The sequence below is a fragment of the Dipodomys merriami genome, unplaced genomic scaffold (assembly GCF_024711535.1).
Source record: "Dipodomys merriami isolate MVZ:Mamm:240054 unplaced genomic scaffold, mDipMer1.0.p SCAF_44, whole genome shotgun sequence".
Lineage (NCBI taxonomy): Eukaryota > Metazoa > Chordata > Mammalia > Rodentia > Heteromyidae > Dipodomys > Dipodomys merriami.
In genome coordinates this window covers 4281942-4300599 of record NW_027206002.1, presented here as the reverse complement: position 1 = coordinate 4300599, position 18658 = coordinate 4281942, and the positions used below count along the sequence as shown (strand labels likewise).

The following is an 18658-nucleotide window of genomic DNA, read 5'->3' as shown; positions in this document are numbered from 1 at the left end:
CCGAATGCAGGGGAGGTCAGTGTGCAATTACAGCTGAGCAGCCTAGAGGTGAAAATCCTCCCCCTCCCACCCTCCCCTCCCTCTGGACCACTAACCCCAAATTCCAGACCCCAAGCGCAGGTAGCGAGGGCTGACCCCTCCCGCGCCGCCCAGCAGAGACCCGCCCCCCCATGACGCGATTGGCCACGCCTTTCTGTCTTTCCGCGCACTGATTGGTCAGCCTTCAGGTCGGTCAGGCGGAGCGCCGCGGCGGCGGCGGTGGCGGCGGCGGCGGCGGCAGCTGTGCTGAAGGGAGCCGGACCGGAAGGGTCTCAGCGCCCCGGCGCCCCTCACACCCACTGCGGCGGCGACGGGGCGGAGCGGAGCGGGGCGGGGCGGCCGGAGCCCGGGACAGCGGAGCCGGGAGCGGCCGGAGCGCAACGCCGTCAGCCCGCCCGCCCGCCCGCTGTCTGTCTCCCTGGTGCGCGGCGGCCGGGAGGCGAGGTGAGCCCGGCGGGCGGGCGGGTGAGCTAGGCCCGGCGGGGGCCGCTCGGACCAGGCCCCGCTGGGGAGGCTCGGCGGGAGCGTCTCGCGGCCCGGGTCTGCGAGGTGGGCGCGGGGCCGCCGGGCCGGGGTGGGCGGGGGGTCTGTGGGGCGCTGGCGGCCGCCGCCCCTGTCCTCCCGGGATGCCGCAGTCACCCTCCGGCCGGGCTGTCAGCCGTCTGGAGCTGCGGGGCCTCGCGCGCGCGCTCTGACCCGAGCCCGGCCGAGGTGCAGGTGGGATCTGGGGGCGTCGTCCTTGCCGGTGGCGGGGCACGCAGCTCCCCACCGGGTCGGGATGCTCAGGGGCGCCCTGGGGCGGGGAGGGGGAGGGCTGGTGGTCTGGTGCCTGCGACCTTGGCCAAGTCTCTGATCCCCCTCCCCCTCGGGAAAGTGGGGAAATGTCTACTATTTTTGGACAGGGATGTTGTCAGGCCTGTAGAGCTGGTGCCCAGGGCGCATCTGCGGAAAATTGGGCGGCATACTGTCCTTTGCTGATGTGTCGTAGCAACCAACCCCTTCCTCATCCATCCTCGGGCCTCCCCCCCTTCCCCCCCATTTTCTGCACTCTCCTGTGCCTTGTCATTGCACAAGGCAGTGGGTTCTCCACCTCCTCCACCACTATCCTACACACACACACACACACACACACACACACACACACACACACACACACACACACACACACACACACACACACACACACACACACACACACACACACACACACACACACACACACACACACACACACACACACACACACACACACACCCCTCACCTGTCTTAATTTCCTGTGTTTTAAAGTTGTCTCTGGGATTTTGGCGTAGATGACACTTTCTGACCCTTCTCTGCCTATTTTTGATGAGACCTGCTTTGGTTACTCTCTCTCTTAGTCATTACATTTTATTTTCTTATTTATTTTTGTGCCAGTACTGAGGCTTGAAGTGAAGGACCTGGGCATGCTGTCCATGCTGTCCGTTAGCTTTTTTTGCTCAAGGCTAGTGCTCTACTGCTTGAGTCACTTCTGGATTTTTTTTTTTTTTCTGGTTAGTTGGAGATATGAGTCTCGTGGACTTTTCCTGGTCCATCTTCAAACCAAGATCTTTAGGTTTCAGTCTCCTGAGTAGCTAGGATTATAGGGTGCCACCAGCATCCTGTAATTTCATTTTTTTAGTATCATTTTTCTCGTACTTACTCTGCTTTGAAACTCTTCTATTTGTCTGCCTGTTTATTTTCTGTAGCTTTATGAAAACAGGTAGTTGTCTGATTGGTGCCCTGCTTTCTCCCCAGTGCTTAGGAAGTAAACAGTAAGTATTCAGTAGTAGCAGTTCAGTGAATGATCTAAAGAACCTTCCTACCCGCCTGCTGTTTCTGCTTTCACTTTTATGTTAGTGACTTCTAACTTGTGAAACTTGTAAGCAGATGGAAGCTTATTCTCATTTTGTGACATATGTTAATGTCCTTGACCCCTTTACTTAGTAACTGTCAGAACAAGCTGTGATAAAAATTTTACATTTTTACAAGAGCTCACTCCTACTTCTTTCCCACATTCAGGAGACATCAGCTGAATTCTGCATTTATCTAGGTCACGCTTTCTGCTGGGCCCCAGGGACAAGAAGGAGATAGCAACAGGGTCCCTTCCCCCAGAGATCCCAGGAGCTCAGTAGAGAAGGCATGCAGACAGTTCCAGGATAAGGTATGACACTGGGGGTAGTGGAGGGCCCGCTGGGTGGAAATGTGGAGTAGAGGACAGGCAGTGCTGGTGGGCCTTAAATGGTGACCAGTAATTTGGCAGACAGGGAGAGGCCCAGAGAGGTGAAAGGGCAAAGCTAATGAAGGACCTCAGTGTGGGGTGAAGCCCTTGGAACCGGGCAGTTGTGGACTGATGGGAATCTTGGAGAATCAGAATTTCACTTAACAATTTTCTAAAAGACATCACAACTCCCAGTTTGTATCTGGACTTCTCTGATTTTAAATGTTGACAAGAGATAATTAAAACTTTTCGAAGCTCCCCTAAGCCAAATGCAGACTTCACTGGGCTTGGTGCAGGATTGTTGACCTCTAGTATATGCAGTGTAGGAGGGTATTAGGAGGAGCTGGAAAAGTAGCCTAGGGCCTGGGTACCAGCCTAGGTACTCATTTGATTGTTGCTGGAGCCCTGTGAATAACTGCTTGATGTACAGAGGAAGAAACAGACTCACAGTGTCTTAGCAGTCTGCTTCATATCTAGCAGCTGGTGAGTGGAATTTGAACCCAGATGTCCCCCAGGTCAGCCTGGATCCCCAGCTCTCAGTATTCTTGTCTGACTTTTAATTTATTCTGGGAGAACAGCAGCTAATCTATTTAACATTTTCCTCCACTTAGTATTTTTATTTTCTTTTCAGAAGACTCCTGTTGGGTTAAAAAAATTTTTTTTACATAGTCTCTAGAGAGCTTTGATTTTTCTGAGAATTTTATTCTCAAGGCACTAGGACTTTATAATTTGTTGACAGATTAAAATGTGTTTACTTAAGTGTTTGAGGATACACTTGGATTTGTTGAAAATCTTAATTTTCCAAAAAGAAGAAAATTTCAAAGCAACTAATAGTGAGTAAACCAATTGTTTTCATGCTGTACAAGATAAAACAAACCTGGTGTTTTTCTTAAGACCTGATTTGGCAGTAGGTTATTTTTTGTTACCTTTCACACTTGATTTGGATGGTGCCAATTTACATAATTCCTTTCAGAAAAATTAATTCTTAGTAATTTACTTGGCTTTGTATAAATTAATTCCAACATCAGTCTTTTATTTGTTTAACATAGGGACTTTCTGAAATATTCCCAAAAAGTTGAATAGTATCCAGTTTGAACAATTATTAACCATTGGATAATCTTGTCTCATCTCTAACTCTACTCACTTTACTCACACTCTTGTATTATTTTCAAGCAAATTCTAATATGTGATTTTATTCATGCATTATTCAGTATATCTATATATGTATAATATATTTATACACTAACAGTAGCTAATTAAAACTTTTAGAAGCCAGGTGCTAGTGGCTCATGCCTGTAATCCTAGCTACTCAGCAGGCTGAGATCTGAGGATCGAGGTTCCAAGCCAGTCCAGGCAAGAAAGTCCATGAGACTCTTATCTCCAGTTAACGACCCGAAAACCAGAAGTAGCACTGTGGTTCAAATAGTAGAGCACTATCCCTGAGCTAAAGAGCTCAGGGACAGTGCCCAGGCCCAGAGTTCAAGCCTCATGACTGACCCCCCCCCAAAAAAAAAAATTTAGAAGTTTATACATTATACATATGTATATATACATATTAAATTTGTAGAGGCAATAGCTTCTGAATGTCATCAAATGAGGAGTCAGTATCAAATTTTCACTTGTTTTATGAAATTTAGATTCTTTATTTTGGTTGTTTTTGTTTGTTTGGTTGGTTGTTTTTTGTCAGTTTTGGGGCTTGAACTCTGGGTGGGCCTGGGCGCTGTCCCTCAGCTCTTCAGCTCAAGGCTAGCGTTCTGCTACTTGAGCCACCGCACCACTTCCCGTTTTCTGGTGGTTTATTGGAGATAAGAGTCTCACAGATTTTCCTGCCCAGGCTCACTTTGAACTGTGATCCTCAGATCTCAGCCTTCTGAGTAGCTAGGATTCCAGGCCACCGGTGCCAGCTTCTTTAGTTATTTGAAGGTAGAGCCACATAAGGATTCATTTGTTGTGATTGGCTTATCTGTCAGTTCACTTTCTCTTAATGTCTTGTATTTCTTTGTTTCCTTGTGGTTTATTTGTTGAAGGAATTGGGTTGTTCTGTAGCATTTTCCTAGTTGGGATTTACTGATTCTATCTCTGCAGAGTAAGTTAATGTTTTTATTCTCTGCATTTCTCAAAAATTAGTAATTGGATGTAGATATAGCTTGGTCAGATTCAGGATGTCCTTGTGTCAAGACCCTTCTCAGATGGACTGCACTCTCCTCTTTGGAGACACCCTGAGATTCTGTGTTCATCTCTGTTTTACAAATGAAAACAGTCACCTAAGACCACCCAGATCAGTGGCTGGCCCTCTGGGACTTCCACCCCAGGGTCCAGATTTTAACCACTGGTCCACACTGCTCTATCACATTTATTCTCCTACTTAGTTTTACCTTCAGCAAACACTGAATTACTAATTACTATGTGATTAGTAGAGGACTGAGAAATAAGTCAGACATGTTGTTGGCCCTTAAGAAGCTCAGAACAGAGTGAAGGTAGGCTTACCATGCAAAATAAATAACAAGAATACAGGTCCAAATGACCAAATGACCCCTGAAAAACAGGGGTCATTCCCAGCACAGGCTAAAGAGCATGAAGGGAAATCTGCAAGAAAAACAAATGCTTGAACTAAATTTTGAAGGAGGCTGAAGGTTGGTGGAAGTCATTTCAGGCAGATGGAACTGCTTGGGCAGAAGCCTGCAGGTGTGTAAAGACATGGTATGTCTGCTGTCCGAGGTGGTATGAAGAGCCTAGAGAACCTTCTGTCTACTATGTTGTACTAAGGATTTGAACCTTACTGTCAGAGTCACTGTCAAAGGAATTAAAATAAGAGATGGTATCATTGCAACATATTTTTTAAACCTATCTTTAAAAAAATTTCTTACCATGCAAAAATTATACATCTACAAGAAGTTGTAAAATCCCACTTACCTTTCACCCAATCATCTAACAATTGCATATTTATGTAACTATAGGACAGTGTGAAAACCAGGAAATTGGCATTGGCCCAGTGTGTGTACAGTTCCCTGACATTTTATCACAGAGATTCATATGACCACCACCATCACAATCAAGATCCAGAGCTACTTGTCATCCCAAAGATATCTCTGTGTGTTATCCCATCATAGCCACTGAACCTACCTTGCCTACCTACCATTTGTAATTCCTGGTATTACTAATCTGTTCTGCATCTCTATAATCTTGTCGTTTCAAGAATATATATGAAGTTACATAGCATGTCACCTCTTGAGATGGGATTTTTTTTTTCCCTCAGAATCCTCACAGGAGTCCCTCCTTCCCATGAGCCTCCCTCCCCTGCCCCCACCTCCTCCCCTACCCTCCATGGATGCTAAAATCCATGTATATGCCAGGTGTGAGTAGCTCACACCTGAAATTCTAGTTACTCAGGAGGCTGAGGTTTCAGGATCACAGTTCAAAGCCAGCCCAGGCAAGAAAGTCTGTAAGACTTTTATCTCCAATTTACTAGCAAAAAAAAAAAAAATCAGGAAGAAGGGCTGTGGCTCAAGTGGTAGAGCACTAGCCTTGAGCACAAAAGTTTAGGGACAGTGCCCAGACCCTGAGTTCAAGCCCCAGGACAGTACAAAAGAAAAAAAAATCCATGGATGTTCAAATCCCCTATATAAAATGAAACAGTATAATCTGTACAACCCCTTCCCATGCACTTTAAGTCACCCCTAGGATACATTTTAATACCTAGTACAGTATAAATACTACATAGTAATCACTTTGTTATACAAGGTAGGGAAAAATGACAAGCAAAAGGTCTGTACTGCATATGTTCAATTAAAGATGCAGTTTTCCCCAAATGCTTTCTTTTTAGTTATTTTAACTAATATATAACAGCATAAAAATTATGCATATCAAAGAAGTATTAAATGTTTGATACAGGTATATGTTGTATAATGTTTAAACCAGGTCAAACATTTCCCAGAATTTATCATTTCTCTATGGTGGAAGGTTTTTAAATCTTCTTTTTGAGATGTGTAGTACATTATTGATCTCCTTTGCTGCTCTACTGTGCAATAACACTCCAGAATTTCTTGTTCCTCTATACTAACTTTAAGAGTTTCTCTAACTTAGTATCAACTGATCTTTCTGAATATGTTCTGTTTATGGTTGGTTGAATTAAGAAGTGCACAATTAGCCAAGCACTGGTGGCTCACACCTGTAATCCTAGTGACTCAAGAGGCTGAGATCTGAGGATTGTGGTTCAAAGCCAACCTGGGCAGGAAAGTCCAAGAGACTCTTATGTCCAGTTAAGCACCAGAAAACTGGATGGCGCTGTGGCTCAAGTGGTAGAGTGCTTGCCTTGAGTGCTGAAGAGAGTAGGGACAGTGCCCGAGGCCTAGAGTCCAACCCCCACAACGGATTAAAAGAAAGAAAAGTGCATAACTAACCAAGTACAGTGTGGCTCATGCTTGTAATCCTATTCTAGGCTAAAATCAGGAGGATTGGAATTTAAGGCAAAAAGTTTGCAAGATATCCATCAGCCAATAAAAATGCTAAGTGAGGTGGTGCACACCTGCTATCTCAACTAAATTGGAGGATTGAAATCCATGTTGGCCCAGACAGAAAGCAAGACCCTAAGGTCCTAACAAAGCTTAAACCTCAATACCATCAATAAGAATTTGCAGAACCCACAAATATGGAAGGCTAATTGTTATGCCCTTGAGATCCATACAGTTACTGTGTGGATCAGTTCTTTTCAGTATTGGGAAGTATTCAGTAGTTCAGCTAGGCCACCACTGAACTGTTTGTTTGCCAATTGAGGTCATTTGAGTTGAGTCCAATTTTGATCTGTTAGAAATAAAGCTGCTCTGAACACTTGAGCATAGGTGCTCATGTGGATAGATCTCTCTTTTTAAAGTGTGTGCTCAGTAGTTTGGAAGTTAGCAAGAATGGAGGCTAGAATGGCTTTTCCGAGCTGCCAGGCCCAGGGAGCCACATGTGTGGGATCTCTTGTGGTTTTTGCCTTTTGCTTTTGTTATGGCCCTTCCCTCACTGTAACTGTTTTATTCCTCACACCTACCCAAACAGTGTTACATGCTACTTCAAGAGTGGTTCCAATGTATTCATGGAGTATCCTCTATAATACTATCACTTTCATGAACAGAGGCAGTCCCTAAATATTGAGTTGAATTAGTTTAGCCTCTTGCAAACTATAAATAAGTAATCTTTTTTCCCATGTAATATTTATCTTTAATTATCTTAAGTCTTATGGCCACATAATTTACAAATTATCCCTTCTACCTGAAACCTTTTCTCTTAAGAAGTTGGCAAAAAGCACCACTATCAGTCACACACACAGTAGTTCCACAATTTTGTGTTTTTGAACAGCTGCATAAAGAAAATCCTGAATTATAACTTAGTCTGTCTTAGTAAAGAATTAAAAAATAAATAGTCGGGCGCTGGTGGCTCACGCCTGTAATCCTAGCTACTCAGGAGGCTGAGATCTGAGGATCGCGGTTCAAAGCCAGCCCGGGCAGGAGAGACCTTGAGACTCCTATCTCCAATAAACCACCAGAAAACCGGAAGTGGCGCTGTAGCTCAAGTGGTAGAGCGCTCGCCTTGAGCTGAAGAGCTGAGGGACAGCGCCCAGGCCCAGAGTTCAAGCCCCATGACCGACAAAAAAAAAAAAAAAAAAAAGAATTAAAAAATAAAGTCTGTATTGTATCTGTCACAGTCACTTTTTTTTTTTTTTTTGGGTCCAGTCATGGGGCCTGAACTCTGGGCCTGGGCGCTGTCCCTCAGCTCTTCAGCTCAAGGCTAGCGCTCTACCACTTGAGCCACAGCGCCACTTCCAGCTTTTTTGTTTTTGCTTATGTAGTGCTGAGGAATCGAACTCAGGGCCTCAGGCCTGCAAGGCAAGCGCTGTACCACTGAGCCACCTTCCCAGCTCTGTCACAGTCACTTTTAAAAGCATCTGTACTTATAGACCAACTATAAAATGTGACAAGTATTAAATATTCATTTGACATTTATACATAAGCCACACTAAAATGCCTTTGAATAAGTAAAAGGCAAGACCAAAAATATAGACATTGTTCCTCATCTTCAGCCATTGCCTTTAACAGGTTAATTTTGCTTGATTCTGAGACAGTAAAGGGATTCCTCAGTATTTAAAGATGTTCTCATAATTAGCTATATAAATCTGAATATAAAACCAATCTTTAACAGATTTGGAGATGATATTATTCCCATCTGTAATCTTTTATTTATTTATTTATTTATTTTAAAGATACCCTTTCAGGGCTGGGAATGTGGCTTAGTGGTAGAGTGCTTGCCTAGCATGCATGAAGCTCTGGGTTCGATTCCTCAGTACCACATACACAGAAAAAGCTGGCAGTGGTGCTGTGGCTCAAGTGGTAGAGTGCTAGCCTTGAGCAAAAGAAGCTCAGGACAGTGTCCAGACCCTGAGTTCAAGCCCCAGGTTTGACACACACACACACACACACACACACACACACACACACACACACACACACACCTTTCAGATGTCACTAGAATGTCACACACACACACACACACACACACCCCTTTCAGATGTCACTAGAATGTCCCAGCATTGTGGGGAATGTTGGGAGTGTGGGTCAGATCAGTGTCCCAGAAACCAGGCCTTCCTGTCCTTGGACTGAGAGATGCTATGCTGAGTGAGAAAGATCTGTGCCCATCCTCCTGGAGCTTAGGCTACAGTGGCCTGGGGCAACTTCTGAGGCCTTCCTCATTATCAGGATGGCCTCAGCCAGTGTTCTAGCTCCTTGAAGCCTTGGATTGCTCCAGCATGAGTTGTGACTGCCCATCCTGCTGTGGGGGTTGGTGTGTGCAGTCCTGTTTGTTTGGCATCTGTTGCAGTTCTTCCCTGGGGGCACTTCCTGGCCAGGTGTGCCAGTGGCTCTCATCAGGAATGACTGGTTAAACTAACCCAAGAAAAAAAAAAAGTGGCACAATGGACAATTGAAGAAACTACTCATTTGACTAAAAGTCTTTGTTTAGGCTGTTACTAACTTGTTTCTATGTTTAAAAGACATGTTGGGCATCATTGTGTCAAAACATAAATCATTACAGAAAAGTTAATCTGGTAGGCATTCATTATTAGGTGGTAGAACAAAGTCAGGATGTGATGGTGCTGTAGAAAAATTTTAATTCTGTGTTTTTAAACACTGTGAATATTTACCTGCATAATTCCATTGTTGGCTTTTAAGTTTTTTATTAAAAAAAACAAAACAGCTTGCTAGACTTTCAGTATACCTTGCTGGACAACAAACAGGGAACCAAGTAAATATTTGCTTGTTTTCTTTCTTTCATCTAGACTCTTGCAGAGTGGGAATCAGCCTGTTGCCTAAACCACAGAAAAACTGCTTTCCGCCACTACTCCTTTATACTCACATTTGTGAATAAGCTTTCTAGCGTCAGTGTTCTTTTACTATAGAATAGAGAAGAGCGTATGGATAAGAGGGGCTGCAGGCCAGTTTCAGCCTACTCTCATGAATAGGGCCCATTCAGGGTATGCTGAGCTCACACCAATGTCACCAGTCTTGTAACTGCCCTTCACTTTGGCTTATGAAACTTGCTTTCAGATTCATCGCTTTAACCTTAATCTTTAGACTTAGCCGAAATCTTCAGGGCCTCTAGAAGAGGTCATTCTGAAATAATACCCCATCCCTGCTAAGCTGTCTATAAACTAGTCCCACAGGAAACAAACTGATGAGAAGCATTTACCGACGTAATAATCTCAGCATGGCTAGTAATAATATGTGAATTCTTTTCTCTGAAGGGGGTTATTTTCTAATCTAAAATTCCTAAAATATGGTCTTGCCGGAGGACCTTAAGATTCTTTCCTTTAATAACAGTCTTGGGCCACTGAAATGGCTTGGGGCTTTTGGGAGTCTTTGAGGCCTCGCTTAAGTTCAGAACTCCATCAGACTTAGAGCCATATTGTCTTACATTCCAATGAACCTGAAATACTGTTTGGTGAACTGTGTATGTATAATTCAGTAAGGATGTATGTTCCTTCTGTTTCTCATCTAAGGAACCTGACAACATACTGGCTCCCGGAATACTGTATGACACTACATCATGAGTGACAGTAAATGTGACAGTCAGTTTTACAGCGTGCAGGTGGCAGACTCAACTTTCACTGTCCTGAAACGTTACCAGCAATTGAAACCAATTGGCTCCGGAGCCCAAGGAATTGTTTGGTAAGTATGGGCTATTTCATTACTTTGGATTGAATTTTTACTGTAAGAAAAAGTAAAACTAAATCATTGAAAACTTAGAAAAAAATAAATTAAAGCTAATTGAATCAAGTCTTGCTATAGTTATATGTAGTCAGGTGATAGGATACACATCCAAATCCTTAGAATGCTTCATAAACTTAAATAGGTAGCAATTTTCTTTTGCTTTTTTTTCTTTTCTTTTCAGTTTTTTTTTGTTGTTATTCATTTGCCCTGTCATTATAATAGCAGAGTACTAGGTATGACAGTGAGGTATAACAGAAATTTGGAGTTTTATTCATTTCTTCATCATGGCCACCTTTTCCTCCCCTCCCCCTTTTATTCCCAATCACTCCTATTCATTTCTAGGCGCCATCATTGCCGTGCCTTGCCATTCATTGGCAGGATGAGGCCAGTCAGTGTCATTATCACACCATGGATTAACCAGGAAGGGATGCTGTGTGAGGGGTTGGGCTGGCCGTCTCTTCCTTGGTGTCTCTCTTCAACTATGTGTCCAGCCCAGGACGTCAGAACCGTTGGTCTGACCCTGAACCTTAGTCTCTTGCATGGTAAGACAGTCAGCTGCTGCAACATCACTGCCAGCTAAAGGTAAAGTTTTCACCTGTTTTCTAGACTACAGTTACCAGCTCTTCTCAAGCATTTTATCCCTAATTTTTCTCAGTGATTTTTTTTTTCTTTTTAGTCAATAAAAACAGGATTCTCTTTATCTCTAAAAGAACCTGTAGTAAAGCCAAGAATCTGTTTATAGCTAGTAGGCAGAGAAGGTTGAAGGTATAAGTACATTATTGGGTGTTGTGGCTGTGGATTATGTGTGCGTGTAAAGAGGCTGAATTTAGAGAATCTTAATCAGTGGGTTTTTTTTTATGTAATCCTAAAATTACAGAATTTATGAAATCCAGCTTTATCCTCTGTTGCAGAGACATATGATTGAGAAGTTTACAATTCACTCACCTATCCAAAATAGTGATAGTCTTAACTTCCAAATGATAGCATGCTAACTTGGTACAGGCAGAATACCCCTTATCTGAAATGCTTGGGGACAAAAATATTTCTGGGCTTCTGATTTTTATTTTAATTTTTAGATTTTGGAATATTTTATAGACATTACTGATGGAGCATCCCTAATCCAAAAGTTCTGTCAGTGCTCAGAAAGTTTCAGATCTTGAAGCAGTACAGATTTTGAATTTATTGTACATAAATCCCTTGCACGAAGTTAAAATTTAAAGTCAGTCGATGGTCCAGATTTGGAAACTTTGATGTTAATAAAGATTTTGAATGATAAAACATTCTTTTGATTTATAATCTCTTTCTTAGATGGTAACAACACACATAATTTGATAAGAGAGACAGAGCCAGAAAGAGAAAAAGACAGAGGTGAAGAAAGGAGGGAAGAGGAAGGGAAGAAGAAATGAAAAGTAACAAATATCAGTGGTCTGGAGGAATTCATTTTATAGCTGTAGATAGGCCGCCATTTTAAATATGGGCTTCCTTTATCCTAATTGGCCGTTCACTTGTTTTTGAAGATTAGAAGTAATATAAATGGTGAATATTACCCAATTACTGTGAGCTCTGCTGTAATCCTCACTGTATTAATGGTGCTGTTAAGACTCAGCCTCATTGGACTTCTCCCTATCTCACAGGGTGTTAGGTTCCATCTATTGGTCTCTGGAGACCTTACTGCTTTTCCTGAGGTAAAGCTTGTCTATGCCTTTGAACTATTGATCATTTTTGGTATGATCAGGACTCTAGGCTAATTTCTATTTAAAATCTTATCAATAATGAGTAATTAAGTATTTATTAAGTGCCTTATTTGAATGTCTCAATTCACTGATTTATTTTGATAGAACAACTATGACATTTAAGAAATGTTTTAATTTTTTAGCTATAATTGACCTTCAGTTTCATGGTATCCTCCTAGCTTAGGTTCTCACTTGGGAAAGTAAACACTTTAGATGTGGTTTTGTCTTCTTGTTCCCTTGTTTTCTTTTGTATCCATCCTGTCTAATCTGCTAATGGCATATTCCTGTTTAAGTAAAACAAAGAGTACTTTTGCTAAAAGAAACTTAGCAATAGGTTAGCTACTACCTCAACAATAGGAATTGGATTTTCTATAATTGCTTATTAAAATATTACCATTTTATTATTCTTTAAAAATCATCCATCAGTGAGTCTCTAGGAGAGCATAATGGACCAAAACAGTGTGTGGGCATCCATATCCTAATTCTTGGATGCTGTGAATGTTACATGACCAAAGAAAATTTGTGGGTTTAATTAAATTAATGATCTGGGGGGAGGGGAAGGCTACCCAGCACAGTGGGTGCAACATCACTGAGAAAGTGTTCTTACAGAAAGAAGACCAGAGGTTCATGGTAAGAGGAGGAAGTGTGATAACAGAGAGTGTGGAGTGATACAGAGCCAGGAGTGAAGCCTCAAAACCAGAAAGGACAGGGGAATAGATTCTCCTCCTAGACCCTCCAGGAGTGGTACAGTTCCGCCAGCCTCTTGGTTTTAGCCGCATAGTATCTATAGACTTCTTCATCCAGAACTGTAAGATGATATTTTCTGCTCAGCATCCCATTGAAGACTAAAGTCAAGATGTTAGCTGGGCTAGGCTTTTTTGTGGAGCCTCTGGGGAAAAATCTGTTCCCAAGCTCCTTGAGGTTTTTGGTAGAATCTAATTCTTCACAGGTCTAGTTCTGAGATTCCCAAATCCAGTATTCTTTTTCACTCATAATTATCTTTTCCTAGAAGCTACTGGGGAAATGTGGAGGAAAGAGGTGGTTAAAAATTAGTGTTTAGCGGCTGGGAATGTGGCTTAGTGGGAGAATGCATGAAGACCTGGGTTCAATTCCTCGATATCACATACACAGAAAAGGCCAGAAGTGGCACTGTGACTCAAATGGTAGAGTGCTAGTCTTGAGCAAAAGAAGCTCAGGGACAGTGCCCAGACCCTGAGTTCAAGCCCCAGGACTGGCAAAGCAAAATAAAATAAACCTGTTCGGCTGGTTCAAGGCAAGGAAGTAATTATCAGACAAGTCAGAGCTGTAGGTATGGCTCAAGTGGTAGAGTGCCAGCCAAGCTAGCAAGCCAAGCAAGTGTGAGGACCTGAGTTTAAACCCAAGTACTAGTAAAATTTAAGAAATGGTAAAAGTCAGAAGTAGTTATTACCTTTGGTGAACAGGAGGGATAGTAATTGGAAGGGGTCTCAAGGGACTTTTGAGACACCGACAGACATGACTGTGATAAGTCATTGAGCTGAGGAGCCCAAAGCAAAGGAATGGCTGACTTATAATCCTAGCAGCTTGGGAAATTGACACCTGAGAATCTCAGTTTGCAGCCAGCTCAGGCAGCAGACAAATCAGGAGACTTATCTCCAGTTAACCAGCAAAAGCTGCTAGTTAAGGCATGGCTCAAGTAGCAGAGCACCAGCCTTGAGTGACAAAGTTGAATGAAAGTGAAAACCCTGAATTCAAGCCCCAGTACCAGCACCAAAACAAAGAAAGAAAGAAAGAAAGAAAAGACAGGAAAGAAAGAAAGAAAAAAGACATGCTGAAATCCAGCAAAGCAATGGACTTAAAGTTTTGCGAGAAAATTGATTTTTAGTTCCAACTATCAAGGATGATGGCAGAGTATGATCATTTATCTTCCATGTGCTTTTTCAGGGGTGGTGGTAGCAAATAGTTCTTAAAGATGTATTCCAACAAGTAAGACCAAACAAGAACAGATCATAAAAGACACAGTGAAGGCCTGTGAAAGAAATCCTAGGGATTAGAGCAGTGTCAGGCTTATATAGTGTCAGGCTGCAGACCCTCCAAGAAAATGTCCCCAGACAGAAGAGATTCTAAACAATAAATACTATGAACAAGAAATTAGCAAGTACTGATGGTAACACTTCAAAAGAGGCATTTTTCTTCTCTAATAATAAGAAAAAGTTTATTAGAAACTTGTGGTGGGGTAAGATACTAAAAGCCATGATCTAAATATGAAAGAAATTTCAAAGGACCTAATGTTTTAGTGACTGATAGAATATAAGAAACTAAAGCCCATTTCTCCTTGATTCTGGAAACCATTTTTTGGTGTGAGTGGTCTTTGGAAAATGAAAGCATATATGTGTATATATACATATATATATATATGTATGTATATATACATGCAATATTATGGTGTTCAATTTTTAGACACATCCTAAAGAACATAGGAGACTTAATATGTACATAAGAAACATGTGTTGGCAAGCTTGACCATTTAAGCCACAAGTTTAGAGGAAATGAGAGAATGAAGAGAGAGAACGGGGATAGAATATACTGGTCTCACTTTACCTACTGTGGGGGTGGGTCAAGAGATTCCTTTGAAAGTTGGTGGAGTAAGTTTAGGCATGCTATTTAAAGTTACAAAGGAAAACCTAAAAATAACACAAGAACAAAACTGGCAAGCATGGGGGAATCTCAAATAAGTAGTTTAATTCTCTTACTATGGAATAAGTAGTTGTTTTTTCAACTAGATAAATGAATAAAATCAGGATAAAATATATGCTTTTTGGTTTAAGAGAGATTACAAAGTGACCATGAATAATTGAAGGTCATTGCTTTTGAAGTTGAAACTAGGAGTTAGAGAAGCCTGTGTCTATTCAGATGCATAGAATTGGACCCTTTGAATCATTTTTTATAACTTTTTAAAGAATAGAAAGTACATGTTTTTATCGTGTACAACATGTTTAAAACATGTATATGTAGTAGAATAAATTGATCTAATTTACATGTATACTACCTCACAAACGTGTTTTCTGTGGTGAGAACACTTAAAATCTGTTGCTGAGCAGTTTTTGAGAAAACAATACATTGTTTTTAACTATGGATACTGTATTGAATAGTTGAGCTCTTGAACTTACCCATAATTCCTGTGTAACTGAAACTTTGGACCAGAAAAATGTATGGGTTTTTGAGACCAGAAAAATATATGTTTTCAGATTCTTGAGTTGGAGAAGCAAATACACATGTGTATTGTACACAAGTTATTTATTTTCCAAGTTGATTTTCCTTCAGCATATTATGATTCATATGGAATGATGCATCTGTAGATGGGCTAAGGAATTTACATATGTGTAAATGTACATATGAACTGAATTAAAATGATGTTTCTAATAATCCTTAACCAAATGCTACAATAAACAACCTTCAACTTAAAACAGATTTAGTTAAATTAGGAGTTGTTTGGCCCAGAAGCATTATTAACAGAAAAGAACAAGTATACACAGTGTTATAAATTTAATAAAATAAATACACAGAAGCAATTTAAAAGCTCCACCTAGGGGCTAGGAAGTTGGCTCAGTGGTAGAGTGCTTGCCTTGCATGCATGAGGCCCTGGGTTCGATTCCTCAGCACCACATAAGCAGAAAAAAAAAGCCGGAAATGGCGCTGTGGCTCAAGTGGTAGAGCACTAGCCTTGAGCTGAAGAGCTGAGGGACAGTGCCCAGGCCCAGAGTTCAGGCCCCATGACCGGACTAAAAAAAAAAAAAAATTAAAAAAAAAAGCTCCACCTAGTGTCTCACATGGTCTTCGGTACCTTTGAACTCCTGATGAGTAGTCAAAGGAAATAACACTAAGCTATTTAGTGCTAATTTGGAACTTGAATGGTGGTAGTTAGGCAACTATTTTCCATGCTTAATTTCTGGAGGGAAATGAACACTAAATCTCAGAGAACTTGGGATGCAGGAAACACAGGCTGTAGGTTCTATTCTTACTAATGGGAAGAAGTATTTCCAGCAGCATATTATATATAGCTATTGCTTACATCAGAGATTTTTTTGTATCTTGGGTATTTACCATGAGATTTTTGGCTTATGTTTTCTTTTTAGATTCTTTTGTCTGGGAAAAACACAATCAATCAAAACTTAGATTTGTTGCATTCTTTCCATGAGTTTAACTTTTTACTTTGTTACTCTGATAATTCCAAAATGTACTTACATGTAATCAGTGATAATTATTTTTTAAATTTTATTGTTAAGTACTATAGTTGTACAAAGAGGTTATAATTCTGTAAGTTACAATTATTGTTCATTATCTTGGCCTATTTGAACTGAGGATTTAATTTCTTGGCCTTACATTCTCTGTGTTAAACTATCTGGCTCTGCTTAAATTACCTAGCTCTGCTGGGTGCCAGTGGCTCACACCTATCACAACTTGGAGCCAGTCTAGGCCAGCAAAAGCCAGAACTGGGGGGCATGGCTCAAGTGATGATACCCCAGCCAAGCACAAGGCTTGAAAGGGAAGACTTATACGTCAAATTAATGAGAAAGAAACCAGAAGTAGAACTGTGAATCAAGTGGTAGAGCACTCGGCAGCACCCAGCCCAAGCCCCAGAACTGGTCCATGGGTACACACATACACACACACACACATCCCAAAATAAAAAAGAAAATATTACCTGGTTTTGAACATAGTAATCTTAAAATAATTTCATCTTCTCAAGTGAAAATTCCATGTGCAAAGAATTGTGGAATGCCACCCAAACTGTGGATGAAAGGTCACCCCTGCATCTGCAGAGGACTAAATTGCTTCTGCAGTCTAGCCAGCTCCTACGCACTCCTCTTCATATGCACTTCTGCCTTGATGGGAAACAAGCAGAACATCTTTCCTGATTTGTTCACTCATTTTAAAAGATGATATGTTGAATGTTGTGTTCTCCATTGCTATGTTTATTAAAGCCATCCTAATCAATTGTTTACTTCTATTTCCTAATTATAGTGCTGCTTTTGATACAGTTCTTGGAATAAATGTTGCAGTCAAGAAACTAAGCCGTCCCTTTCAGAATCAAACACATGCAAAGAGAGCTTATCGTGAACTTGTCCTCTTAAAATGTGTCAATCATAAAAATGTAAGTTATGTCTGTGTTTCCTCCATAGGCCTTGATACTCTCAGCCATGTGATAACCTTCAAGTTCTTTGGGAGATGGGCTGAGTTCAGACCTAGGTTAAGAATGACTATTAAAATCATTATATTTTGCTGGGTACTGGTGGCTCACACCTGTTATCCTAGCTAATCAGGGGGGTGAGATCTGAGGATCACGGTTCAAAGCCAGCCTTGACAGGAAAGTTCGTGAGACTTTTATCTCCAATAAACCACCAGAAAACTGAAAGTGGCGCTGTGGCTCAAGTGGTAGAGCACTAGCCTTGAGCTGAAGAGCTTAGGGATGGTGCCCAGGCCCAGAGTTCAAGCCCCATGACTGACAAAAAACAGGGAGTGGGAGGGGGTGGTCCTGGGGCTTGAAATCTGGGCCTGGGCACTACCACTCAGCTCTTCCACTCAAGGCTAGCACTACCACTGCATGTCTTACTAATGATCTTCTGAGTGTTAATTTGATAACCTTACCCTATGGGGACATCATAAAATGTGAATTTGGAAGAGGTTTGAGAGGTCAACTTAAAACCTTTTTTTTTTGGTCAGTTGTGGGGCTTGAACTCTGGGCCTGGGCACCGTCCCTCAACTCTTCAGCTCAAGGCAAGCACTCTACCACTTGAACCACAGCCCCTCTTCCAGGTTTTCTGAGTGGTTTATTAGAAATAAGAGTCTCATGGACTTTCCTTGCCTGGGCTGGCTTTGATCCCTGATCCTCAAATCTCAACCTACTGAGTAGCTAGGATTATAGGTGTGAGCCACTGGCGCCCAGCTAAAACCTCTCTTTTATTTTTGTCTTTTTTAAGAATACTTAAGATTAGTATTTTAGATATCAATGATATTCAAGATTAAATATTTAAGATTAATATGGAAGATTAGATGTTTTAACTTTTTATGGCTCTTTCTGGTATAGAGATATTAGATATAAAAGTTTGGTTTATTGTTTTGAATCTGTGGTTTGAGTTGGCTTTAGTTTAAATTTTTTGACACTACTAGGGTTTGAACCCAAGCCCTCATGTTTGTTCATCTTTGTTTATTTAGGTGGTACTTTTCCACTTGAATCACACCTCCAAGCCTGGGTGTGTGTGCGTGTGTGTGCGTGTGTGTGCGCGCGCGTGTGTGTGTGTGTGTGTGTGTGTGTCCCGGTGTGTGTGTGTGTGTGTGTGTGTGTCCCGGTGTGTGTGTGTGTCCCGGTATGTGTGTGTGTGTGTGTCCCGGTCCTGGGGCTTGAACTCAGGACCTGGGCACTATCC

At 41.6% G+C, this 18658-nt stretch overlaps 1 protein-coding gene across 5 annotated transcripts in view; it reads left to right on the top strand.

Annotated features, from left to right (window-relative positions):
- The first annotated feature begins 292 nt into the window (after positions 1-292).
- Positions 293-18658, top strand: part of Mapk9 (mitogen-activated protein kinase 9) — a 40107-nt gene continuing 21741 nt past the window's right edge. For 4 of the 5 annotated variants that reach the window (XM_069993845.1, XM_069993847.1, XM_069993848.1 and 1 more), the window contains exons 1-3: positions 293-483; positions 10308-10476; positions 17256-17385. In XM_069993845.1, the coding sequence (XP_069849946.1) occupies positions 10355-10476; positions 17256-17385 (252 nt within the window). In that variant the 5' untranslated portion in view covers positions 293-483; positions 10308-10354. Of the gene's footprint in view, positions 484-2076; positions 2219-10307; positions 10477-17255; positions 17386-18658 lie in introns of all 5 variants that reach the window. The other variant, XM_069993846.1, reaches the window with a different exon arrangement.